General features: G+C 37.7%; 2 protein-coding genes across 2 annotated transcripts; both read left to right on the top strand.

Moving 5' to 3' along the window:
- Positions 1-2,235: 2,235 nt before the first annotated feature.
- On the top strand, positions 2,236-8,356 carry LOC136232883 (RNA pseudouridine synthase 6, chloroplastic-like). The gene is made up of 9 exons (XM_066022342.1): positions 2,236-2,529; positions 2,636-2,767; positions 3,941-4,195; positions 4,316-4,397; positions 4,488-4,603; positions 4,786-4,840; positions 5,398-5,509; positions 6,427-6,596; positions 7,772-8,356. The coding sequence occupies exons 1-9, from the start codon at positions 2,324-2,326 to the stop codon at positions 8,054-8,056; spliced, it is 1,413 nt and encodes a 470-aa protein (XP_065878414.1). The 5' UTR covers positions 2,236-2,323; the 3' UTR covers positions 8,057-8,356.
- A 1,140-nt stretch (positions 8,357-9,496) lies between these two features.
- On the top strand, positions 9,497-27,581 carry LOC136232170 (RNA pseudouridine synthase 6, chloroplastic-like). The gene is made up of 9 exons (XM_066021210.1): positions 9,497-9,755; positions 10,744-10,872; positions 12,155-12,409; positions 12,806-12,887; positions 14,060-14,175; positions 14,524-14,578; positions 15,014-15,125; positions 21,937-22,106; positions 26,399-27,581. The coding sequence occupies exons 1-9, from the start codon at positions 9,535-9,537 to the stop codon at positions 26,774-26,776; spliced, it is 1,518 nt and encodes a 505-aa protein (XP_065877282.1). The 5' UTR covers positions 9,497-9,534; the 3' UTR covers positions 26,777-27,581.
- The last annotated feature ends 5 nt before the right edge of the window (positions 27,582-27,586 follow it).

Below are 27,586 nucleotides of genomic sequence, written 5' to 3'. Positions count from 1 at the left end.
AATCTCTAGCCTAGTAAACAATGAGGGTATTGAGGTTACGGGTAAACAAGACTTGGGAGATGTGGCAAAAGCTTACTTTGAGAAGGTATTTTTGGAAGGGGAGGAGGTAAGAAGAGAGGAGATTGTCCCTCTTCCGGTGAAGGTGTCGCTGGAAATGAATGATGTTCTCACACAACCCTTCTTGAGGAATTCACTACAGCGGTTAATCAGATGCACCATGACAAGTCCCCTGGACCTGATGGGCTGAATCCGGGCTTTTTCCAGCACTTCTGGCCAGTAATTGGGAGAGAAGTATTTACTGCGTGCGTGGAATGGATTGATAAGATTGAGTTCCCAGAACATCTCAATGATACAATTATTACCCCGATACCCAAATGCAAAAATCCACGTCAGATGATAGAGTTGAGACCGATTTCGCTTTGTAATGTCCTGTATAAACTGATCGCCAAAGTCCTAGCAAACAGACTGAAAGTAATTCTTCCTGAGGTAATTTCGGAGAGCCAATCTGCTTTTGTCCCTGGAAGATCATTAATTGACAGTGTGCAGGTGGCTTTTGAGGTAATCCATTTTATGAAGCGAAATAATAGAGGTGCCAAGGGTCAAGTAGCCCTGAAAATTGACATTAGCAAGGCCTATGATATGGTGGATTGGAGTTTCCTGAAGGAAGTAGTGGAAAGGATGGGCTTTTGTGACAAATGGGTTAGTTGGATTATGCTCTGTATTTGCACTGTCTCCTACTCTGTTGCGGTAAACTCTGATCTGATTGGTCCTATCAAGCCTGGAAGAGGACTCAGGCAAGGGGATCCTCTATCCCCGTATCTGTTCTTATTATGCGTTGAGGTCCTTTCTCAGATGATCCAAAATGCGGAATTGGAGGGCCGGATAAGGGGTTGTCGTATTTGCAATGAGGCACCCAGTATAACATATCTCTTCTTTGCTGATGACAGTTTCCTGTTCTTTGATGCCTCAGCGGAAGAGGGGCTTCAAATTAAAGACCTCCTAACTAATTATGAGAAAGTATCCGGTCAGGCAGTAAACCTGAGCAAATCTGGAATTTTCTTTAGTTCGAATGTGAAGAGAGAAGTAAGCACGACTATCTGTAATACCCTTCAGGTCCAGACTCCCTTGGATACTAGGAGGTATCTTGTCCTGCCTTCTCTGATTGGTAGGTCGAAGAAGTCCATTTTTGGTTTTTTGAAGGAGAGACTGTCAAAATGCCTCAGTAATTGGACCTTCCGTTTCCTGTCTGCCGCAGGCAAGGAGGTTCTCCTGAAATCTGTAGCTTAGGCCCTTCCAACTTTTTGTATGAGTACGTTCCTACTCCCTAAATCTACTTGTGAAGAGCTACATAGGATGATGAACTCGTTTTGGTGGGGTACGAAGGGAGATGGGAGTAAGCGGATTCACTGGCTAGAATGGAAACGTATGTGTGGTAAGAAGAGTACAGGTGGCTTGGGCTTCCGTGATCTTAGAGATTTCAATGTAGCATTACTAGGGAAGCAAGGTTGGAAGTTAATTGATGAGCCTAATACTTTGGTGAGTCGAATGTTCAAAGCTAAATACTACCCTGGAAGGACTTTCCTTAAATTCAAATTAGGCAATAATCCTAGTTTTATTTGGAGAAGTATTTGGAGCTCTATTAATTTGTTGAAAGCAGGCCTGCGTTGGAGTATTGGAAGGGGTGATCAGGTAATGGCACACGAGGATACATGGGTCTGGAATCAGGACAGACTTTTGCCTGACCCCTTTAACAACAGTACAGATAGAGAAGTAAAAGTGGAGGAATTGTTTGTGGATGGGTCAAGGATATGGGATCGTGGGAAGCTGAGGAACTATTTCAATGAAGAGGTGGCAAAGAATATTGGTTTAATGGTTATTCCTTACTCATAAAAAGCAGATAGATTGATCTGGCATTACACGAGAGATGGGCTGTATTCGTCAAAATCGGGCTATAATTTGCAGGCCGTGAATCGTAATAACCAAGGAGATGTTGAAGGTTGGAAAGCCCTCTGGAGAGAGGAATTACCACCTAAGATCAAGCTCTTTGCCTGGAAGCTGATGTCTGGTATGTTAGTGGGGACGCGTAATGCACCAAGCCGTCCCTTTTTTTATTCGGGTTTTATCTACTCTGAGTTTGGAAGTGCCAGCCTAGTTGGGATGAGGGCACTGGTTGGAGGCATTTTCCCTATTTTACTTAAAAAAAAAAAAAGTGTAACACTTTTTCGATCCTCGTACGAGCCAATCATTCCACAATCCATATATCGTCGTCTATCCCAAATTCCCAATACCAACCCAGCCATATAATCCAATTAATGAAGTAAGGATGACGTCTTTAGCCGGTGGCTGCCGGAGTTTTGGTGCTCCGGTTGCCCCCCTGTGCACTTTAGCATCTCTCCATTCTTATTCCTTGTATAATCACCACAGCAAGAATACTTTACCTTCGCTTTCTTTGATTTCAAACACCACAACTTTTCGCTTTCAATTCTCCAATCCTGAAGCTGCTTTCATATCTACCTCTTCTTCTTCTAGGTAATTTCTACTTTCAATTTTGATTACTGCTGTTCTTTGATTAAAGGCGTTTTCATTTCCTTGTTACAGAGTTTTAATTAATCTTGAGATTTAATTTTGCGTTCAGGTTCTCTGACTATGATCGCTTGCTTCCATGTCCGCCATACAAGAATAGACCACCGAGAGTTGAACATTTGATTGTTTTAGAGGAAGGACCTGTTATTGATTATATCTCCAAAGTTCTGGAACTTCCTCCTCTGTAAGTGTTGCTTTCCTGCCTTCTAACTGTTTGATAAATTGCCTGACTGACACAGGAGTTCTGAAATTAACAATAGAGTAAATTTCACGAACATAGATTGACACATTAGATCACTGTGTCGTTAATCACTCCCTACCCCGAGATGCTACCTATTTCATTTCCAATATCACTTGCATCTTCCAGAATTACAAATTTGTGCCATAATTGTGCCATTTGATCAATGTTGAGACTAAAATTTTGCTGTTTTATAAGTGCTTGTTAAATTGGCTCTTCCCCAGAAATTTTGAGGTTATTTTGGTACCTTATCCGTACTAATCTAGTAAATTCCATCAACAGTCTCCGTTAATAAAATTACTGAAATTTTGTAAATAAATGCTTAACTCACCAAAATACATATATCAACGAGGCCCGGAATTTCATACACGACTCTAATATCATGTAAATAAAAGTCCAACTCATTCCAAAAAGTATCTCAATGGATGGAAATGAGCTATATAACTCACTCATCAAACTTCACATTTGATTTAAATAAAGCCATTTAAGTTAATTTGTAAAAAAAACTCAGTGGAATGTTGACGTGACACGGTAGACAATTGTCTATATGCCAATTAAGCGTCATGGTGAACATGTTTGATATTTATGGTTGTTGTGGCAGTAACGTGGTAGCCATGTGTGTGCCACGTGTCACATGATCCTAAGCCACATAAAAATTTACAGATATTTTCGAGACTAAGCATTAGAACTAGGACATACATTTCTGTCACAGATTCTGTCGGTGATGCCAATTTTCTTACAAATTCTGAATATAAATTACCAACGAGTTATATATTCAGTGACAGACTTGCCATTGGTAATTTTTATTTATTTTTCTATTTTCCCCTTGAGTCAGGGGTCAATGGACCCTCTATGAGCCCCTGTCCCCTTGTCCGGCGCGGTGCTTCGACAATTATCTTATGTGTCATGTTAATATTGCGGTTAGTTCTTATTTACATATTGGCCAGAATGACTTTTTGAAATTAAATGTGAAGTAAAGTTCAATGATTTTATTGAAAGAAAACGAAATTCAGTAACCTTTGTGAAATTGATTCCGAACTTCAGTAACCGTCAATGCAATTTGTCCATTATCAATGAGGATATGATAGAGTGATAGATAGTAAATTTCATTCTGTGAAGGTTTGTTGCAGACCTTATCCATTTTGGAGCTGTACATTATGCACTGGTATCCCCAAAGCCACCCCCAACTGCAACTGCAGAGCAGATTAGATTATTTGAGGAATTTACATCGCCATTAATTCTCAAGAAGAGAGCTTCCCTCAAAGGTAAAACATTACAAAATGCACAAAAAACGTTCCGGGTAACTCATGCCGATCAGTTTCTTGAGCCTGGAATGTATTTGCGTGTTTATGTGCATCCAAGACGCTTTCCAAGGTAAAATCATGGCTTCATTTGACATTAACCCGATAATTGACACAACACGAACACGACTCACTTACACGAATTGCCACCCCTAATGTTTATCACTTGACAGTTGATCAATTTATTGGTCAGGTGCTATGAGATTGATTGGAAATCAAGAATTATTGCTGTGACTGAATCGTATGTTGTTTTGGACAAACCTGCTGGTACATCAGTATGTGATTCATCCACTAATTTATCTGTGATTGACCCTTAATTGTGCTTTGTGATACTAATTAATTCAGTGCTTTGAACTTTCAATCAGGTAGGCGGAACTACAAATAACATTGAAGAAACTTGTGTGAACTTTTCAACTCGTGCCTTGGCATTAGCAACCCCATTAAAGACTACCCATCAGATTGATAATTGCACTGAGGGCTGGTATAAAATTTTCATGACATTTGGAGTTAATTACATTTATGGTCCTTTAACTACTAAAAATAGAACAAAATTGTCACAACACTTTACTTCTTAACGAGAAAACCCTTACCGTTTGACTTTTATTTCTTTTGTTGTCCTTTTGACTGGAAATCAGCCAAACATGGCCTTTACTTCATTTGCAGTGTTGTGTTGGCTAGGACCAAGGAGTTTTGTTCAGATTTCCAGAAAAAAATCAGAGTAAATTGATTGTACTTTACATTATTATTCTTATATTTGATCTAGTAAGTTTTACCTTTAAGGAGGACATGCTAATGCATTTAAGTTTATCGGGTTAATTACATTTATGGTCCTTGAACTATCAAAAATAGTACAAAATTCCCATAACTCTCTAATTCTTAACAAGAAACCCCTTGTCGTTTGGCTTTTGTTTCTTCTGTTATCCTTTTGACCGCAAACCAGTAAATCCATTTACCGGAGATGCCACGTGAATATAAATTCACTACTCTTCACATTAAGATTTAGGGAAGCTAAGAAAAAGAAAATTGTTGTTTTTTTTTTAATATTTTTCACGTGGTTAGAAATGGTTGATGTGGAACCTACGGCAAATAGGTTTGCTGATTTCCAGTTAAAAAGACAACAAAAGGCGTAAAAAGTTAAACATCGAGGGGTTTCTTGTTAAGAATTAAAGGGTTAATGACAATTCTGTTCTATCTTGATAGTTAGAGGACCATAGGTATAATTAACCCACGTCACGTTAATCTCATGACCTGAAAGTTATGTTTATTTTTCATAAGGAGAAAGAAGTGATGAAGCTTTATCTTGCTCTATCTGCATCCCCTGTGCCAATTGGAGTTGTTACACATTACATGCGTCCTGTTAGTATTGCTCCAAAACTTGTTTCAGAAGGTAAAAAAGTAATTTATATTAAGCAATGATTGACCATGCAAAATTACTTTGGACTTTGTCAAAGTGTTTATATCTCAATTGTTGCCTGCCAAGATCAATTTACTTGTAACGTCATAAATGATACAATTGAGGGCCTAACGTTGACAAATGACAAGCTGAACCAATTTTAGTCTTCGTTAAAAAAACTTAAATGTTTGGTCACATGTTCTGCACTAGTTGCACATCAGTTAATTCAGAAACTAAGGATGTTAGGTCACGTGCAGTGAAGATAATAAGATTCATACCTGAGAAGAAGGTTTCATTAATAATGTTTAAAATTGCCCCAACTTATCAACGTTAGACTATAAGTGTACCATTTATACCGTTAGGAGTATAATTACTCATGACTAGCAACAATAAAGAGTATTTTGTACCTCATCTCTTATCAAATAGCTTTTAACTTTCCTTCATATTGATAATTCATTATTGGGCTTAATACATCAGAAGCCCTCTGTACTTGTCCAGCTTATCCGATTGGCGCCCAGAAATTTGGAGATGTCTTATTATTATTAATGTCATAAACTTGCTTAAACTGACACGTTGGCCCCGTAAATTGTTATAATAACGTATTTGCTCCTGAACTTGCTTAAAGTGATACACGTATTAATTGAAGATAGTGTAAACCAACTAGACATTTTAAGCAAGTTGATAAGACATCTCCGAAATTCAGGGACCGAATCGGTAAATTGGATAAACTGGACAATTACAGGGGAGTCTGATGTATAAGCCTTTGTTGTTGCTTCAAACTTTTATAGTTCCATTTATCATATCTGAATGACATAAATGGATTATAATGGTTACTAAAATTGAAGGTAGTGCAACTACTTTCTGTTTGGGCAATTTCTCAAACAAACTGTTTTCCAAAATATGTTATGCAGAGTTTAGAAAAGGGTGGTACTTATGCCAACTTGAGGTCTTGGAATGCAAAAAGGTTCCTTGGCCTGATGCTGTTACTAAAGAGAAATATTCTGTTGAAGATTGTGGATGGCCCTTGAAAGATTACGCATATGAGTGTAAGATCAATCTTTTGACTGGTCGAACACATCAGGTTAGTCAACCTTATAAAAATACATTTATCGTTGCCAGTCAAGAATAATTTTATCCATAATTGTTATAAATAGTACAATTAAGGATCAAATCGGTGCCCTTTCCTCCAATCTGCACCTGTGCGTCATGTCATCATTCATAAAGAGATGTGTACGCTCGTGACATGGTATGAATTTCATCTTGTTCGGATTCTTATCACGTGTTGGATAAAGAAAGTACGAAAACCAAATATTCTGTCGAGATGTAAGCTGAGTAAACCTAGAAGCACATTTGATGTACATAACACGAAAACATTCTTATGGGTTCCATTTTGTCCAGATTCTTATTTTGTTTGGGTTTTTTTCAAAATTTTTCCCAGAATCCGAACAATATAGGACCCCTACAATACAATGCCGTGTGTGGATACATATCTTTGACCTAGTACTTATAGATGATGACATGGCACATATGTGGAGAGAGATAACGAGATTCATTATTGAGAAGAGGTTCCGTTGACAGAAATTGGCCCAACTTCCTGAAGTTAGGTCCTTAATTGTACCATTTAGTAAAATTGCTCTTGGCTTGACAACTATAAGGAGTATCCTTTTACCCTGTCCCAATATTCTTGAGCTCATAGTTTTTTGAGTAAATTATATTCATGGTTTCTGAACTATAAGTGTCTCCTAAACTTCATTTCTTAACATAAAAATCCTCGAATTTTACATTCTGTAACATTAAAATCCAAATCAACGAAAACCCGTTAAAAGATGTTGTTAAACTTATACCGGTCATCATTTTGTTAACTTTTTTTACGGAGTTTTGTTGACTTTAATGTTAGAGTAGTGTAAAAAATTTAAGGATTTTTATGTTGATAAATGAAGTTTAGAAGCTATAATGTTAGTATGACTCACAATTATCAGTAGCAAGGCTTTATTCTTTGTCACTTAATTTCAGTATCACTAATTTCAGTTCAGTAGTATTCAGTTCAGTAGTATATCACTATTTATTATAATTATTTATTATTATTAGAAGCATTTTTATTTTTATGAGCTTTTTATTTTAATTATTGCTATTTTTAAAGGATTATATTATTATTTCAGTTTCAGTAGAATTCAGTTCAGTTCATTAGCATTCAATTCAGTTCAGTTTACTTAATTTCAGTAAAAAACAACATAGCCTAATACCAGTATTATGTAGATTCGAGCTCAACTTGCTGCCTGTGGTGCACCAATAGTGGGTGATTCTATGTACATGCCGGCTGCAATTGCAGAAATAGAAAATCCTGGAACTAACCCTTTTAACAAACACAAGAAACAATTCAATGATGAAGAGGATGATGAATCAATAGCTATTGCTAAATGGATTGAACAACATGGAAAGGAACCAAATGTAGCCATTGCTCTTCAGGCCTGTCAAATTTCCTGGGATGATGGAAACCATATTTACAAGGCTGGATCTCCCTGGTGGAGGAGAGATATCTAGAAGTTAGAAGATACGGTTGCTATTTGTTGTTGCTGTTGACTGATCTTTATAGACGTTTAAGCTGGGTGTTGAATTCGATTCTTAACACATGTAACAAGTTTTAATTGGAAAAGGAAAGGACGCCAGGGCCGGCCTTGAAGGTGATATATGGGACGATCGCTTAGGGCTCCTCAACTGAAGGGGTCCAATTCTTAATTGTTTTTTTAGAGATAAAATTAAGTATGTAATGTATAAATTAATCACAAAAAGCTGTATAAAATTTAGGGGAAAGTTCAAATAAAACTCACGTGGTTTCACTAATTTTCAGATAAAGGATTGTGGTTTACTTTTTGTCAAAACGAGAACTGAGGTTTCGCACTTTTAATAATGCTATTAAAACTATCTTTAACAACCTGAAAATGAAAATTTTCAAGAATTAAAGTTGTTCAATGTCATATTTTCTATGGAACTACATTTTCGATTTTAGAAAATCATCTTTTTTGGAACTTTCTTTCTCTAAACATTAACTTTCTCTCTCTTTACCAAACATCATCTAAATAATCTCGAAATAAAAAAGTTGAAGAATTAAAGTTGCTTAGAATATTAGTAGTTCTTAAAATATGTCATTTTTGAAGTTGTTAAGGGTGATTTTAATAGTATCAATTGAAAAAATCCTTATTTTGCTAAAGTTGAAAACCTCAGTCATCGTTTTGACAAAAAGTAAACCACTGTTATTTATCTGAAAATTAGTGAAATTACAAGGGTTTTATTTGAACTTTACCCTAAAATTTATTAAGTTTATTAGGATAGTTACAAACGATTTGACAAAATGCATGAAATTGTTTTAATTTATCAAATTTATTTGAAATCGCTAAAATAGTCTGTTCAAATTGCTGATGACATTTTAACTTTAAAAATGCTTATTGCGTTTCTTGAATCGATTTTTTTTTCCCACTTTAAACTATTGGTGGCGCAGAGCGCAAGATATCAAATAAAGGGTAGTTATGATAATGTAAGAAGGTTGAGTGAAGGGGCGGAGTCTGTCCATAACTCGACCTTATCTAATTAAATTTTACTCAATTTGTTTCAATGTAGATATAATATATGATATTTTTTATTTAATCCATACGACTTCATTGATTTTTATCAAGAATATATCGAATTAATTAGCGGATGTAATTGATATAAAAATAATAAAGTTTTTAGTTAAATTATTAAATAAATTAATTATATTTTTTAATTTTTATTAAATTCTTTTAAAACGTAATTTATTTTGAAACGGATGGAGTAAAATTTACAATATTTCATGATAGTTGTTGGACCAACATGAAATTAATTCATGGATCGAAGTACTGAAATTAAACCAATTAATTTGGATGGCAAAAGGCCCAAATAGTCACTGTAAAACCCATCTTAAACCCAACCCCCTCTATCTTCTGCTTCTGCATATATCTTCGACAATCCAGACCAGCCCCTCATTATCCGATTCCGGAGTATAGATGACATCTTTAAGTTTAGCTTCAATTTTAGCCGGCGGCTACCGGAATTTCGGTGCTCCAGCTTCTCTCCTCCGAACTTTAGCATTCCTCCCTTCTTATTCCATCACTAAGCACCGGAGAAAGAATGCAATTTCTTTCAGGTCGAATAAGAGAGATTTCGCCTGTCAAACCTCCAATCTAGAACCTGCTTACACTTCCACTTCCACCTCTTCTGTTAACGGGTACTTCATATTTTATCTTCACTTTATTGTCTTTTAACGCTTTTCCATTGATTTAAGATATTTTGTTTTGGTTGATTGCTTTTGTTTAATAATGGGATAAGCTACCAAATTAATTTTTGAATAACGGTCAATTTAGTCCCAACCTACAAATAACGTTGTTTTAGTGCAATTATAGCTTGAGTAATGGAATTTAGGTTAAATTGGTACCATTTCCCAAATGTTGGGGCTTCAAATTCTGTTAAGTAGGGCTATAATAACAAATGTTGAAGCTAAAATGGTGCTATTTGACACTTTACCATTGGGGAGTGTAGTTAGCCTCCACATACAGTACTACCTTAAGTTTTTTTTTTTTTTTTGAGGTCTATCTTAAGTTAAATCCAGAGTAATGGAAGTTGAAAAGCTATTAGAACATGAAATTACACATGAAAAAACTCAGTGTTTAGTTAATGAGTCTAAATTTATAGCTTAAATGTGGTGCTGCTTATGTTTGCTGCTGTGGTAGGTTAAATGTGGTGCTGCTGCTGCTTATGTTTGCCACTGTGGTTTGGTGTTATAATAACTTAAGAGAAATGGAGTTTTCAATTCTGTCTCGTTCTTATTCCTAGGGAGTGATAATTCGTGTAAATAGACTGTGTTCGTGTCAATTATGGGGTTAGTGATTCAAATGAATCAAATCCAAAATTAACCCAAACAAATTCTCTGCCATGATCATGTCAGTTCAATGGGATTAGTGTTATTTTCATGTGGTATTTGCAGGCTACATACATTTGAAAGTATTAGAAGATATAATACAGCAGGTTATTCAAAAGTTTGATCCAAAAATCTATTTAATAAACCCCTAATCTGTTTATTTATATTCAGTTTGTGTGTCAACCAAAAAATAACACATTACTTGTTTTGTTATGTTTATTTGTTTAGACTTTGGAATGATTTTTATTACAAAGTTGTTCTTGTGGATTTGAAATGTTGAACTCTAATTTTGTTTCAGTCACTTTGAGTATGATCGATTGCTTCCTTGCCCCTCATTCAATAGACCTCCAAGAGTTGAACACTTGGTTGTTTTAGAGGAAACTCGTGTACTTGATTATATCTGCCAAGCACTAGATCTTCCTCCACTGTAAGTGTTCCTTCCTTCTCTTCTAGATGTTTATTGATTGGTGCATAGTTATCAAAGGCGCACCTCAGGACCAAAAGATGGTCTAGTATGTCGTTTGAGAAGTCGAAAGGCAGGCTCTGTTCAAGAGGTGCATGCCTGAGTGTGCTTTTCTGAGATGCTGGAGGAGTGTCTAGGTGCAAATTTATAAGCTACATAGTGTTTTTTCGGATCCAAGTTAAAAAAGGATGTTTTAATTTCAGCCCTTTTCTAGTTATATGATGCATGGCCGATATTAGAGTAGAAGAAAAAGAAGTAAATAAGAAAGGAAAGAAGATTTGGACGGTAGAAATATCGCATTGCAAAGAACAACACAAAAAAACGCTCTTCCATTTTGAAGAGTTTTGAATTATTGCAAATTGAGACATTAGTCTCAAAGAAAAGTAGTTATTATAATATTACTTAACTTAGGCCTTGATTGAACTTTAGTCTTTAGATTTAAAATTTATTATTATGAATCATGGTTATGGAAGAGTTAATAGTTATTTTGGAATTTATTTCATGCTAGAATTTATGATTAAGTATTTGACTATTTGTTGCATTTTATAAATGTTTTTGTAATTTCATATAGGCTTAATAAATCCATAGCCGGTCAAATCTTGTCTAGAAACGTCTAATGACCCCTTCAATTTTGAAAATGACCAGTTAGCCCCTTGAAGTTGCTTGAAGTTACATTATAACCCCCTAAGTCTTACATGGCAAAGCAAGAGGATATTTGGACAAGTTGAAGTAGTTAATCCTCCGTTTTCAAATTTCGAGACGGTCAATTGCCTTTTATGGACATCTTGGGGGGGACTGCATGTATTAGTCCTTGTATATAGGGATAAGGTACCAAAATAGCCTCAAGGTTTTAGGGAAAGTGCCAATTTAGCCCCAACGCACATTTGTGAAATGTACCAGCTTATCCCCAAATTCCAGTAGCTAGGGCTATAATTGCACAATTTCACAAACATTAAGGCTAAAATGGTGCTATTTTGTATGTTGGGGTTAAATTGACACTTCCCCAAAAACCTCCAAGCTATTTTGGTACCTTAACCCTTGTATATATATTTTCTTTATCGCGCAGACCTGTGCTTGCAACTTGCGCTTTGGGCCTTTAATAACTATGGATTACTCTTTGATAACTATGGATTACTCAGTGCGCCTTGCGCCTTTAATAACTATGGATTACTCTTTGATTTTCTGTAATATTTGTATGAATGTTAATCTAGACGGAGTGATACATAGGAAATTTCATTCTTTGAAGGTTTGTTGCAGACCTTATCCATTTTGGAGCTGTACATTATGCCCTTGTGTGTCCACAGCCACCTCCAACAGCAACGCCTGAGCAGGTTAGCTTATTTGAGGAAGTTACAGCACCAGAAGTTCTGAAGAACAGAGCTTCCATCAAAGGGAAAACTAAACGAGAAGCACAAAAAACGTTTCGGGTAACTCATGCCGACCAGTTTCTTGAACCTGGAATGTATTTGCGTGTTCATGTTCATCCGAAACGTTTCCCAAGGTGATGTTTACAGGTTAATGACACCCCTGATTGGTTCTCTAAGTATTAGAAATGGAATGCTATTGTTGCTATAAATCTAAATTTCTTAAAGTAAAACCCATTACAATTTGAATATCATTTCACTGCACCTGTTATCATTTTATCCGGGTTCCAACAAATAAAGTCGCTGGAGATGACACGTGGGAGACACCTTGCAAAATTTTGCCTCGGGGGACTATATTTGGTGGGATCCAGACAAAAGGACAAAGGGTGACATCGTATTGAAATTGTTACGAGTTTTAGGTTAAGAAATGGTAATAGCATTCCATTTCTGATATCCGGAGGACCATGGATGCATTATTTTTTTTGTTAGTTTCCATAAAAGTGATGCTTATTGATGTTTGAAATTTCATTCAGGTGCTATGAAATTGATTGGAAATCAAGAATTATAGATGTTACTAAAACTTTTGTGGTTTTGGACAAACCTGCTGGTACATCGGTATGTGATTCATCCATTGCTTGCTTTCTTATTTTTGAGGGATAAGTTATCAAAATAACTTCAAAAGTTTTGGAGAAATGCCAATTTAGCCCTAACATACAAAATAACAACATTTTAGCCTCAATATTTGTGAAATGGTGCAATTATACGTCTGGTAACGGAACTTGACACCTCAAATATACCTACCGTTAACCCATGGAGGCTAAAATTGCACCACTTCACATTGTTCAGGCTAAAATGGTGCTATTTTACAAACGTTTGACTAAAATGGTGCTATTTCACAAACGTTGAGGCTAAAATAATGCTATTTTGTACGTTATGGCTAAATTGACACTGCCCCAAAACCTTGAGGCTGTTTTGGTACCTTATCCTTTTTTTTTTTTTACTATATGGTTGTATCAAAATGTGATATGCATTGGGTTTCAAAAAGAAAGTCAAATGTTTTCGGAGCCTCTTAGATTAAGTGGTCGAGAGTTCAAATTCTGATTCATATGCTAATGGAATCTCAACATATAGTAAGATCAGGTTGTACACCCTTCAAGCTCAAGGGGTATTCGCATGTGTGAGTGTGTCAAAGAAAATAGTAAAAGTTATTCTTGGGACTTATCTATGAGCTCAAGTTTTTGTGTCAAATGGTTCCTTATTATGTTGCTTGGGAACTCTTCTTCATTAGTGTTTTCAGGTTTCATATCTGTTTTTGTTTCCATTACCGTTTCCTGGCTATATACTTTTTAGAAATAACATTTTCCAGTGTCCGTTTTCGTTTCTGTTTCCGTGCAACATATGTTCCTTCATATGGTATCAACAACACTTGGACCGAGTGGTTGAGAATTCAAATCCTGATAACTTCATTTGCTAATGAAATTTCAATACATGACAAAATGAGCTTATGTTGTATATGTTTCAAGCCCAAGCCCAAGTGCATTAGTGCGCCAGGTGTGTCGGACATAATAATAAAAGCTATTCTTGAGCCTTACCTATCAGCTTAAGCTTTTGAATCAAATGATTCTTTAACATAGTATCAGATTCTTGTATTCAATGTTTGGTCACCCATGGATATTTGCTTCATGATCCAAATGGTTCCATGTGTATTAGATATCTCACATTATTTAATTAGAGAGTTATATAACCACATCTGTAAATTGATTGATTTAATTTGAACTTGGGCTCAGGTCGGAGGAACTATAGATAATATTGAAGAAAGTTGTGCAACATTTGCCACTCGTGCCTTGGGATTAACGACCCCATTGAAGACTACCCATCAGATTGATAATTGCACAGAGGGCTGGTATATATTTTTATTTTATTTAATTATGGGATAAGGTACCAAAATAGCTTCAATTGGTAAAGTATCAATTTAGCCCCATCGTACAGAATAGGACCATTTTAGGCTCAATTATAGCCCTAGGTAACCGAACTTGACGCCTCAAATTCCGTTACCCAGGGGTATAATCGCACCATTTCACAAATGTTGAGGCTAAAATGGTCCTATTCTGTACGTTGGGGCTAAATTGATACTTTCCCAAAAACCTTGAAGCTATTTCGGTACCTTATCCTTTTAGTTATTGGTTTAGTTGCTTTTTCTGCTTTAGAGCTTGAACCTGTGCTTTAGCCATGGCTATTTCTTCATTTTCAGTGTGGTCCTGGCTAGGTCAAAGGGTTACTGCTCAGTTTTCCATGGGAAAATCCGAGTAAGTTGATTACTTTATCTTCATATCAATATGTTAGTTGTAAAGAGGCTATCTAGAGGTGAGAAAAATCGAATTGAAAACCGAAAAACCGAACCAATTTATAGTTCGTTGATTCAGTTTGTTGTATTTTTCATGTAGTTTGGTTTTTATTGAACCGAACTCAATTTACTATTTTTAATGAAGGTTTTAGCATTATCATGATTGTAAAAAGAATATTAGCATTATTATTTAGTATTATTAAGGCTGTAAAAGGAGTAGATAATAATTTATTATTTAGTATTATTATAATTGTAAAATGATAGTAGTATTAGAATTAGATAATATGTTCAAAATTGAATAAATTAAATGCATCATTATTAAAATTGGACTACAAAATTTTAAGATTATTACAATTTAATGCATAATTGTAAGTTTTATTTTTTTTGTGAAGAACAGGAGAAAACAGTGCAGAAGCTTTATCTTGCTCTTTCTGCATCTCCTCTTCCGATTGGAGTTATTACACATTACATGCGTCCGGTTAATGTTGCTCCAAGACTTGTTTCAGAAGGTAATTATCTGCACCCACCATTACATTCATCATACAAAATTAGCTTAATACATCTATTTCTCATTAGCTGCCCAATCCTCCTTGGACTTGCTTAAAGCGATTTATTGTCCCCCTAAACCTGCTCAAGCCCTTTTTTGGGAGTAGTAATGGAATGTAAACTATTAGATCAACCTTGTTTAAGAGTTTTGTTTGGAGAGTAAATGAAGGTTAATGGGAGTTAACTTTTTACTCGTGTTATCCTCTAAACTTTAACTTCCAAATTGGGTGTTAATGGGAGTAATGTAAGCTTCTTTATAAATTTTTGTCCATAAACTCCCACCTGCCTAAGCAAACTTGGAAGAAGGTGATTGAGAGAGAGTGATATGAGTTTATTGGGGATTGGGGAAAATATAGTAGTGGATAGGACGGAGTGGAGAGAGAGAATTTATGTCGCTGACACGATTTGATTTCACGGTTTCGTATGACAGTTCATGTTAGCCGACTCCGAATCATTTCGGGACTAAGGCTTTGTTGTTGTTGTTGAAACTCCCACCTGCCTTTACATCTATAAACTCGAAAACAAAGGTTAACTTTTTAACCTTATTTCCATCAGTTCCCTTTCCTTTCCCTTCCATTGTCTCTTCTAACTCTCACTTCCATTAACCTCCCAACTCTCAAACAAAGTGATAGGGAATGAATCAAAACTCTTCTCAAATAAACCAATTTCAGCTATTAATATCATTCATCCATAGAAACAGTGGAATCCACTGATGTTTACTTAATAAAAGGAAGAAATAACAAACAAGATAATCGAATTGCAAGAACCCAATTCCCAATCTACCAATAAGGCAGATCCTCTGCTAACAGCAGCCAAACAAGAGAATTAGCTAAACAATACCTGCCTCCACCGTACCCATTCCCCTTTACATATATTCCCTTTTCCCTAACAAACTAGCCAGCTATGCATTTCCCGTAACTAACTTACTTGTGGGCCCCCTTTCTTCTTTCTAGTGTAAACTTTCCATTCCTTGGGCCTACTGGGTTGATCCAACACATTAGCAGCCCTTTCCTTATCAATACCACCATCTTCAAAAAGAGGCTTGTCCACAAGACTAATAGTAGGAAATTCGGCTTGCATAGTAAATGCATCCTCCCAAGTCGCGTTGTCCGTCGGCTGGCCTTGCCACTGAATAAGCCATTGGGAGATGGTGTCCCCGTGTTTCTGAACCACGCGTTTGGCTAAAACCGCTGCTGGAACCATGGTATCAGACGTGTCAATTTCTAATTCAGGAGGCAGAGGTGTGGTGGTGGAATGCTGTCCAATAGCACGTTTCAACAGGGAAACATGGAACACCGGATGAATCTTACTAGTATCTGGTAACAGCAACTTATATGCAACATTGCCAATCCGAGCAACAATCTGGTATGGTCCGTAAAATCGAGGGGCCAACTTGGGACAAATCTGGCGTACAACAGATTGTTGACGATGGGGCCGCAGTTTCAAGAACACCCATTCCCCCACCTCAAAGACCACATTGCGACGATGGTGGTCGGCTGACCGCTTCATTTGTTGTTGAGAATGCCATAGGTGTCGTTTGAGTTGACGAATGGCTTCATCCCTGTCCTGTAACTCTCGTGCCACAGCTTCCACATGGATCTCCCCCGGGATAAACTGAGAAATAACAGGTGGTTTCCGACCATAAACAGCCTCAAAAGGGGTGGTACCCGTCGAAATATGATAGGTGGTGTTATACCAATATTCTGCCCATGCCAACCAATGGAACCATGTTTTTGGTTGTTCCGCAGCGAAGCAACGCAAATAGGATTCGAGACAGCGATTTATGACTTCCGTTTGACCATCAGACTCGGGATGGTAGGCCGAACTGAATTTTAAATGAGTACCCTGCAGTTTAAAGGCTCCTGCCAGAATTTGCTAATGAACAATGGATCACGATCACTCACAATCGAACGAGGGATCCCATGCAGACGCACGATTTCTTTAACAAAGATTTCAGCAATTGTACGGGCAGTGTAAGGATGCTTGAGTGCCACAAAATGGCTGTATTTAGACAGACGATCCACGACGACCATAACGGCTTCGAAGCCCCGAGATTTAGGTAAGCCGGTGATGAAATCCATGGAGATCTCATCCCAAACTATATCTGGAATTGACAGAGGTTGCAACAACCCGCCAGGGGCCAATGTGGACGACTTATACCTCTGACATGTATCACATTGCTGCACAAACTGTTTAACAGCCTTAACCATCCCAACCCAGAAAATGTTAGCAGCCAACCGTCTGTAAGTTCTATAAAAACCGGAGTGGCCACCGGTGGGGGAGCTGTGAAATTCGCGCAGTAACACAGGAATCCAACGGGAGGAAGAAGAAATTACCAACCTGCCTTTATGGTATAAAACACCATTTTTTTCTTGATAACCGGGTTTAGATTCGGGATCATGTTGGAGAGCTGAGACAATGGCCTGCAAATGGTGGTCCTGTTGACTTTCTTCTAATAATTTCTTCCCGTCCGGCCACTGAGGCGTAGAAAGTAAAACTGTCAACTCGCCCCCCTCCTGTTGTCTGGATAGCGAATCAGCAGCTCCATTTGTGTGGCCTGGTTTATATTGAATGTCAAATTGGTAGCCCATCAGCTTGGCTAACCAATTTTGTTGATCAGCCGTAGTGACCCGTTGCATTAACAAGTGGCGAAGACTCTTGTGGTCTGTATAAACCATGAAGCGCTGGCCCAGGAGATATGGCCGCCAATGCTGAATTGCAAGGACTAGTGCCATTAATTCTCTCATAAGTTGATTTAGCAAGGGTACGCTCGGAGAGGGCCTTGCTGAAATAGGCTACTGGTTGTTTATCTTGCATTAGGACAGCCCCTATGCCAGAACCGGAAGCATCACATTCGATAGCGAATGGTTTGGTAAAATTGGGAAGGACTAAAACTGGGGCTGAACTTAACTTGGCTTTCAGTGTATCAAACGCCTGTTGGGTATGCTCATTCCAACCGAAATTGTTCGTCTTGGTCAACTCCGTGAGCGGTCTTGCTAGCTTCCCATAGTCTTTAATAAACTTACGGTAATAACCCGTTAACCCCAAAAATCCTCGAACGCCTTTCGCATTCTTCGGAATTGGCCATTGTTGAACAGCACTCACCTTATGCGGGTCCATAGCTACCCCCGATTCTGAAACCACATGACCCAAATAATCAACCTCACGCTGACCAAAAGAACATTTCTTTCTATTCGCTTTAAAACCATGATGTTCTAAGACTTGTAGCACCATTGCAACTTGTTGGAGGTGAGTATCCCAAGTAGGGCTATAGATAAGGATATCGTCAAAGAATACCAAGACAAACTTGCGGAGCCAAGGTCTGAAAATCTCATTCATGACACTCTGAAATGTAGACGGAGCATTGGTTAGCCCAAAGGGCATGACCAAGAACTCGTAATGGCCATCATGAGTCCGGAAAGCCGTTTTTGCCTCATCCCCTTCCTTCATTCGAATTTGGTAGTATCCCGACTTTAAATCGATCTTAGAAAAATATTTAGATCCAGACAATTCATCTAATAATTCCTCAACTACAGGAATGGGATATTTGTCAGGGACAGTAACCTTATTTAGCTCCCGATAGTCGATACATAACCTCCAGGAAGCATCCTTCTTCTTGACTAGAAGTACTGGGCTCGAATATGCACTTTGACTGACCCGTATAATACCCTGTCCTAACATCTCTGCCACCTGCTTCTCAATTTCAGTTTTCTGCGCATAGGCATAACGATAGGGACGAACACTTACTGGACCGGCTCCCTGCAGTAGATTAATCGCATGGTCATGGGATCTTTTGGGTGGAAGACCTTGAGGGTCCTGAAACACCACGGAAAACTGTTGAAGCAAAGAACCCATCCTCTGTTGTTGTTTATCAGTTAGGGTAGGGACAGAACTGGTCTCAACTTGACACAACTGCCCATGTTTCCCTTTCAACCACATATGGAGAGAGTCGGCTGCCAGGGACTGATCTCCCATCCCTTGTAACTGAACTGACTGCCCTTTGTAAATAAATTTCATCCATTTGGAATCCCAATCATGGGTTACCACTCCCAAAGTTCGAAGCCAAGCCATGCCCAAAACCATATCAAGGGTACCCAAATCAAACACTAATGCATCAAGGTCGCAATCCATGGCTCCCAATTTCAATTGTAACTGCCGACATTTTTTTGTGACCAATATTCGGTGTCCATCGCCTAATTGAATGCTAATGGGGGCAATTGGAACACAAGCCAAACCCAAAATACGCACTAACCTGGTAGAGACGAAGTTATGCGAAGCACCTGAATCAACCATCAATAAAATCGGTATCCCGTGTAACTCGCCCCTCAGTTTGATAGTGTGCATAGCAGAATCTGGACCCCCAGAAATTCCATTGAATTCCGATAGATGACATTCACCTTCTTCAACCTCGGATTCCTTAGCATCGACAAATTGGTCTGGTTCCCCATCGTCCGACGCTTCATCATCAACAACAATCAATCGAAAACTACCCTCTGTGCATCGATGTTGAGGGCTATATTTAAGCCCACACTTGAAACATAAACCCCGCCGCCTGCGCTCCTCCATTTCCCTCATTCCAATATGGCGGTCATTACGATACCTATCGTTATTTTTGCGTTCTGGGTATTTCAAAGATTCGGATCCTCCCACTGGATATTTCAAGGATTCGGATCCTCCATTTAATTTCGGATCTGACCCGTTGCCTTTGTCTCTTCTATCCTTGTAACCATTGTCACGTGGCTGTGAGATCCCCTGTAACCGTCTCTGCTTGAATTCATTGTTCCCTTATAAGGAATAGTCGCCGTCGACACGGGTGCTAAATTGGAGGACTCCACATCTCTAGCCACCCTCATGGCCTCAACCCTAGTTGATGGTCTCATGATTCGAACCCAGCCCTTCACCTCCTTACGTAACCCATTGATAAATAAACCCAGAAAATCTTCAGATGGGTGAGCTCGCATTTGTGATGCAATTAATTCAAATGCATCTATGTATTCTGTAATAGAACCCGTTTGTCGTAGCGCTGCCAATTCTTCCTGGGCATTGTACAAGACCACGCCACTAAAGCGGCTCATAAGTTCGACCTTAAACTGGTCCCACTGAATTCGCGGACAAGAATCCATCAAAATGGAAAACCAATGTATTGCTGGTCCCTCCATACACATCTGAGCATGTGATAATTGACGCTGGTTGGGAGTATCATTAACGCTGAAATACAGCTCTGCTTTCGTAATCCACCCGCGAGGATCATGACCGGAAAAAACTGGCAACTTAACCTTCTGCAAGGCGAAAGTTGAGTCGGTGAAATGGTTTGGCCGCATCGTGAATCGCATCTCAGGCGACCCTGTGTGTTGGTGGTGCCCCTGGTTCTGGTTTCTTCCTTGATTCTCAACGGACTGATGTTGATGATGAACTGTATCATTTTTACTGGCCTCTTTGAAGTCAAACGCAGTCTCTCCCATAGGTCGTTTACCGAGTTGCTTCATCAATCCCGTGAGTAGTTCACGCAGTTCTCCCAGGTCAGTTTGTATAACATCAAGTTTCTCATCACGTTCTACATTCCGTTGATGTACAACCGTCACCGTGTGTTGGATGGATGATACCGAACTGCTGAGGGTATCCATCTTGTTCTCCATAGTTTCCAGCTGTGCTTCATGACTCTCTATCCTTGCTTGTAGTGCTCCTTCTACTGATTTCCCCATCTCCAAGAGATCCGGCAGGTCGGACCAAATTGATAGGGAATGAATCAAAACTCTTCTCAAATAAACCAATTTCAGCTATTAATATCATTCATCCATAGAAACAGTGGAATCCACTGATGTTTACTTAATAAAAGGAAGAAATAACAAACAAGATAATCGAATTGCAAGAACCCAATTCCCAATCTACCAATAAGGCAGATCCTCTGCTAACAGCAGCCAAACAAGAGAATTAGCTAAACAATACCTGCCTCCACCGTACCCATTCCCCTTTACATATATTCCCTTTTCCCTAACAAACTAGCCAGCTATGCATTTCCCGTAACTAACTTACTTGTGGGCCCCCTTTCTTCTTTCTAGTGTAAACTTTCCATTCCTTGGGCCTACTGGGTTGATCCAACACATTAGCAGCCCTTTCCTTATCACAAAGGGTAAAGTAACCTATTGACTTCTTGAATCTGCTTGAAGTGACTTATTAACCTCGTGAATTTGCTTAAACTTATACGCCCTTCAACTTGTCTAAAAATCTCCACTTTGCTTTGCCACCTAGAACTTAGGGGGTTAATCATGCGACTTAGCGCAATTTTAAAAAGTTAATCAGTCTTTTCAAAGTTTGGGGGCCAACATTCTTTTAAGGCCAACTTGGGGGAAATATGCTTTGAAGGCCAACTTGGAGGAAATCTATTTAATAAACTCTGGATAAACTAATATTATGTTGGATTTGTGTAATGTGCTAACAGATCACAGGTAATTTAGGTATCTCTATTAGGGAGGACATATAAAATATAGGAGGTTCAACTCACGTTTGCAAGTCACTTTTAATTTTATTACCTCTATTAAGGCAACATGTAAAAACATGAGGATATAATAGTAATTTTAAATACTCTTGTCATTTTTAAGTTAGTAAGTTAAACTCTAACTCAACTCAAAAAGTTACATGTCGATTTCATGTTACCCTAGAAATGACTCATTACCTATTTAATAAAATACAAACTTACTAAATTTCGTTCCGTGTACATAATTACCAACTCCAGTTTAAAATAAGCTTAAAAGATGTGTTATTGATTGTATGCAGAGTTTGTTAAAGGATGGACCTTGTGTAAGCTTGAGGTCTTAGAATGCAAAAAGGTCCCTTGGCCAGATGCTATAACTGAAGAAGAATATTCTATTTCAGATTCTTGGTGGCCCACTAAAGATTATGCCTATGAGTGTAAGGTCAATCTTCTCACTGGCCGAACACATCAGGTTAATAACCCATACTTCCTTTTTCCTCGGCTTAAGTTTGAGTTGTTTTCTTTGTGGCTATCACGGAAACGGATACCAGGAAACATTATTTCTAAAAAGTTTTCTTTCTAGCTATTAACCATTTGAATTTGCTTAAGGTAAACAATTGTGGGGTTGTAATCGAGCCAAACTTTGGCTTGCTCATGCTCGGCTTGGCAGAAAATGGACGAGCTCGAGCTCAACATTCTGTTCGTGAGTTGCTCGCATAAGTTCATACACAAAACTGTGAAAAACAATAGAAGTAAACACCTTTCCTTCTAGCAACTGCTGCTGATTTTTCATATACAAAACTTATCCTATCTACTAACCTTTATTAGACAATCTTTAAGGAGATAAAAAACACTAATATTTGTTATAATAGAAGATGGCAAATAATCAGATTATCCAACATTATGCAATGGGCAGAATAGTAAAACAATAAATATAATTGATTAAGGTTGAGAAACTTACTTTGTAATCCATATCACCCAAGATTTGGGTGCTGTGCTGCTACTGTTTTTTAATGGTAAGACCATGAGTAGAATGCCAACGGAGCATGACTTTTGTTCCAACTTCAAAACTTTTAGCTTCAACCAAGGTTTCCCATCCACTATTAAGAACTTCACCACCCGACCAGTATTTTTGATAACACATGCTAAATGATTTGTCATCGTCAAGATCGTATCAAAAAATTTGTAAGACCTTTTGACACATCACCCCCTGGTTATTTATGCAGATGTTCTTCTTCTATTGTGGCTTTAAAAGTCTTCTTCTCCGAGCATAACCTCTGTTTGATGTCGTTTGTAGCAAGGACTTTTATGAGTCTCCAATTCATCAATAGTTGTTTTTGTGCTGATTCTCGTATCGGTATAAAAACTGATATAAGAATTGGGGATCTTTACCCATTTAACATTATGGCCACTGAACTTCAATTCTTAACCGTATGACCACTGAACTTTACACTTTTCAACACTGGTGGCCATTCAACGCCTCAAAACGACCACTGACGGTCTGAAAATAAAAAATTCGAAGAGTTAATGATATTCTAAGCAACTTTAATTCTTGAAAATTTTCGTTTTGAGGTCATTTAGGTGTTGTTTGGTTAGGAGAGAGAGTGAATTTTTAGAGAGATAAAGCTCAAAAAAATGTGATTTTGGAAAATAAAAAATGTGGTTTCATGGTAAATGTCGTTCTCAACAACTTTAATTCTTGAATATTTTCATTTTGAGGTCGTTAACGGTCATTTTGAGGACTTGGTTAAAGTTGAGTGGCCACCGATGTTAAAAAGTATAAAGTTTAATGGCCATACCGTTAAGAATTGAAGTTCAGTGGCCACAATGTTAAAATGGGTAAAGTTTAGTGGCCATGGGTGTAATTTACCCATAAGAATTGACGCAAAAACAACTACTGCTTAATTGGAGGCTCGTAAAAGTCCTCATTGCAAGTGACCTCAAACAGAGGTTGTGGTTGTAGAAGAAGACTTTTAATGCCACAGTAGAAGAAGCACTTCTACAGAAATACCCAGGGGTGATGCGTCAAAAGTTCTTATAATCTTTTTAAATGATCTTGACGATGACAAATCATTTCGCATGTGTTATCAAACCTACTGGTCCAGTGGCAAATTTCTTAATAGTGGATGGGAAAGCTTGGTTGAAGCTAATTTTTTTGAAGTTGGAACAAAAGCCATGCTCGGTTGTCATTCTACTCGGTCTTACTATTAAAAACAGTATCAGTACCCAAATCTTGGATGGTACGGATTAAAAAGTAAGTTTCTCAATCTTAATCAATTATATTTATTGTTCTTTCAGCCAATCTTGCTTCATTCTAGTTCGTTAGTTGACGATAGGCCACCGCACCAGGAGCTCAGCCATGTGTGGACCGAAATGGGCCCGCGAAGCCAGTTACCGGTAGGATGTGGTGTTGATTTACTATTCTCCTCATTGCACAATGCTGGATAATCTGATTATTTGTCATCTCCTTAAAGATTGTATAATAAATGTTAGTAGATAATGGGGTAAATTTCAATTATGGTGTACAACCTTTGTCCTATTTCACACTTTGGTGTACAACCTTCAATTTGTCTCACTAATATATACGAACTTAGAGGTGACCTCCCACTATGGTGTACAGCCGGTGAAAATGACCGGTCAACACGAAAGTCAACACGCCACATCAGCCGTTTGACCGGTCAAAAAAGTCAAAGTTTGACCACCTAATATAATTACTTTTATACCCTCTCCCTCTCCCTTTCCCTTTCTCTCTCTAAAATTTGGCAAAAACGCCTAAAAACACATAATTGAATTACCTGGCTGAGATGCAAAATGCAAGCAACATATTGGATAAGTTCAGACTGGGTTGGAACATTATCAATATGTTGCTTCACTGAAGCGACATCGTTCAGTTTGTTTGAGCTATTTCACAAGGGCGTTGATGACTAGTCGGCTGCCCGTGGCCATTCCAGACGGTTAACATTTTAATGGTGTTTCTGCAATTTGAACGACAGTTCAAGTTGGATGAGTACAGTACCGATGAACACTCAACTTATGGGGAAGAGAAGGAACCCTACAATATGAGAGTTTCTGTAGAGAAATTAAGCGCCCAATCTCTACTGTGTGATTTCTTCGAACGGTTTTGGGAATTATTAGATGGCTATTTTTTATTTTAATCATTTGAATTTCTGAAGAATGAAAGAAAGGCAAACCTTTTACAAAAAAAAAAATTCAACAATTACATGAAAGAATTAGGAAAGAGGAAGGTACTAATGCCAAAGTGCAGAAATTGGTTCCACTTTTGCGGTCACTGTGCTCAAAATACCTTCTTCTTTTTGAGAAATTTATGTTTTTATTGATTCTTATAATTATTGTTATTATTTACCCTGTTGGGATTGAAGGCTGTGGAAAGGGATGAATCAGCAGATTGATAATTTTCCAACCCAAACTTATCCAGTATGTTGCTTGCAGTTCCTTTTTCATGCGATTTTGAATTTCCCAATCTGAACCGATTTGCATGTCACATATTTTCTGTTGAAACTCTTGATTTGCAGTAATACTTTCGAATCTGAGATGAAATGAATTATGAAATATGAGGTTTTAGAAAGAGAAAGAGGAGTTGTAGACTTAGAGAGTGTGATGAAGAAGATGATAGGATGGTAATTTAATATAAGATGGGTCCCACATTTTTTAAAAAATGAGTTGAAAAACGTGACAGGGCAGGTTTGACCGGTCATTTTCACCGGCTGTACATCATAGTGGGAGGGCATCCCTAAGTTCGTATATATTAGTGAGACAAATTGAAGGTTGTACACCAAAGTGTGAAATAGGGCAAAGGTTGTACACCATAGTTGAAATTTACCCGTAGATAATGTAAAAAGTAGTGTTGTAGGATAAGTTTTGTGTATGAAAATCAGCAGCCTTTGCTAGAAAGAAAGGCGTAAGGTGTTTTTCACAGTTTTGTGCAATTTCTGAGTAGAGTAGAGCATAATTATTAAATCGAGATTCAACTCATGACGTCATTTTGTGATTCGAACTGAATCATAAGATTCGGATCAAATTCCAAATATTATAAAAAATAAAATATTAACCATGTTTAACTTTAAATATTAGTCTAAAAATGCAATTTTATTGTCAAAATAGAAGTTATATCAAGTTATCAACCAAGCCAAGTTAAAATTCAAATCTATGTGCCTTTTTGATATTTGATGATGGCAATATATGTTGATTGTTGAGACTTGATGCCTCTTCAAGTTAATGCTCTGTTTTCCGATTTTGGAAATAGAATTCGTAGAGTCTCCTGTTAACATGAATCGGTGGACTCGGCCGATTCACCACCAATTCATGTGATTCATGTCCGATTCAGGTATGATTTCAAGTCATACCATAAATACGACTCGAAATCATATGGAATCGACTAGTTCGATTCTAACAACTGTGCTTTGAAGACTATCTAAAAGTAAGGGATAAGGTACTAAAATAGCCCCCAACATACAAAATTACACTATTTTAGCCTCAACGTTTATGAAATGGTGCAATTATAGCTTTGGGTAACGGAATTTGACTCCTCAAACGTTTGTAAAATGGTACCAATTTAGTCCTAAGTTCCTTTACCTAGGACTATGATTGCACCATTTAACAAACGTTGAGGCTAAAATTGTGCTATTTTCTAGGTTGGGCTACATTGGCGCTTCCCCAGAAACCTTGAAGCTGTTTTGATACCTTATCCATATTCTGTTTCGGTTTCCGTGCAAAATAGGCTACTAACCAATTAACGTGCTGCAGATTCGAGCTCAGTTTGCTGCCTGTGGTGCACCATTAGTGGGTGATTCCATGTATATGCCTGCTGCAATTGCAGAAATTGAAAATCCTGGAATTAACCCATTTGGCAAACACAAAAAACAATTCAATGATAAAGATGAAGATATTGCTGAATGGATTGAAGAACATGGAATTAAACCATTTGGAAAATACGAAAAACAATTCAACGATGAAGATGATGATGAATCAAGTGCTATTGCTGACTGGGTTTTAAAGCATGGAAAGGAACCACTTATTGCTATTGGTCTTCAGGCCTGTCAAATTTCATGGGACGATGGAAAACACACTTACAATGCTGGATCTCCCTGGTGGAGACGTAGAATTTCCGAAAATGCTGACTAGAACTTTTAGTCAATTTTGATAGCGAGTTCGGGGTTAATTGCACCCATAGTCTTCTAAGTATCAGAAATGGAAAGCTAATGCCATAAAACTTCAGTTTTGAACATTAAACTCATCTAACTTTACTTTGTATTTGATTTCTCTTATAGTCATTTTAACTGGAGTCTTGCAATAACAGTCACCGGAATGGACACCTGGACGACACATAAGACAAATTTTGCATGTGGATTTTTTTTTTGACATGTCACCAAATACAACTTGATTGAACCGACTCGACCTGTGTTAAAAGGAGAATGGTCAGGGTCGACATTTTTTTGTGAACATGCTTGATTGGACTTGGTGATATGTCAAGTGAAAAATTTGTCTGACGTGACAATTTCATTGACTATTATTGTCGGAATTCGGACAAAATGATTATAGAAGAAATCAAATGAGAAATTGGATGAGTTTGACGTTCAGAAATGAAGTTTTATGGCATTGGCGTTCCATTTCGGGTACTTGGAGGACCCTGGATACAATTAACCGGTGAGTTTGGGGTTGGTTAGTTTACTTGCTAAAATAGTTAGGTAAATTGAGGTTAATTCGTCGTTGAGAGGTAAGAGAAAGTGAGTGTCACGTGGCAGTAAAGTAGTACGTGTGGTGCTTAGGTGGCTAAGTTGAATGTATTAAGCGTTCTAGTCAACATTCCCGACGAGAATTTGGTCGAAAAACGTTAAAGTGACTTTTTCGGTTCAAAATGTAAAGGGAATTAATTTATTGATGTAAAATAAACTTTTGTGATCTTATTGAGACATTGTTCCGCTGTCTACATTT

The sequence above is a fragment of the Euphorbia lathyris genome, chromosome 6 (genome assembly GCF_963576675.1).
Source record: "Euphorbia lathyris chromosome 6, ddEupLath1.1, whole genome shotgun sequence".
NCBI classification, from domain to species: domain Eukaryota; kingdom Viridiplantae; phylum Streptophyta; class Magnoliopsida; order Malpighiales; family Euphorbiaceae; genus Euphorbia; species Euphorbia lathyris.
The sequence above is the reverse complement of the archived record's forward strand: the minus strand, read 5'-3'. Positions and strand labels throughout refer to the sequence as shown.

What these genes read in the sequence shown, in the direction of transcription:
- LOC136232883 (XM_066022342.1), top strand. Translation starts at nt 2,324, where the DNA reads ATGACGTCTTTAGCCGGTGGCTGCCGGAGTTTTGGTGCTCCGGTTGCC. An exon ending in ACAAACCTGCTGGTACATCA is followed by an intron (nt 4,398 to 4,487) that starts GTATGTGATTCA and finishes ACTTTCAATCAG; the next exon opens with GTAGGCGGAACTACAAATAA. An exon ending in ATTTCCAGAAAAAAATCAGA is followed by an intron (nt 4,841 to 5,397) that starts GTAAATTGATTG and finishes ATTTTTCATAAG; the next exon opens with GAGAAAGAAGTGATGAAGCT.
- LOC136232170 (XM_066021210.1), top strand. Translation starts at nt 9,535, where the DNA reads ATGACATCTTTAAGTTTAGCTTCAATTTTAGCCGGCGGCTACCGGAAT. An exon ending in ACAAACCTGCTGGTACATCG is followed by an intron (nt 12,888 to 14,059) that starts GTATGTGATTCA and finishes ACTTGGGCTCAG; the next exon opens with GTCGGAGGAACTATAGATAA. An exon ending in TCCAAGACTTGTTTCAGAAG is followed by an intron (nt 15,126 to 21,936) that starts GTAATTATCTGC and finishes GATTGTATGCAG; the next exon opens with AGTTTGTTAAAGGATGGACC.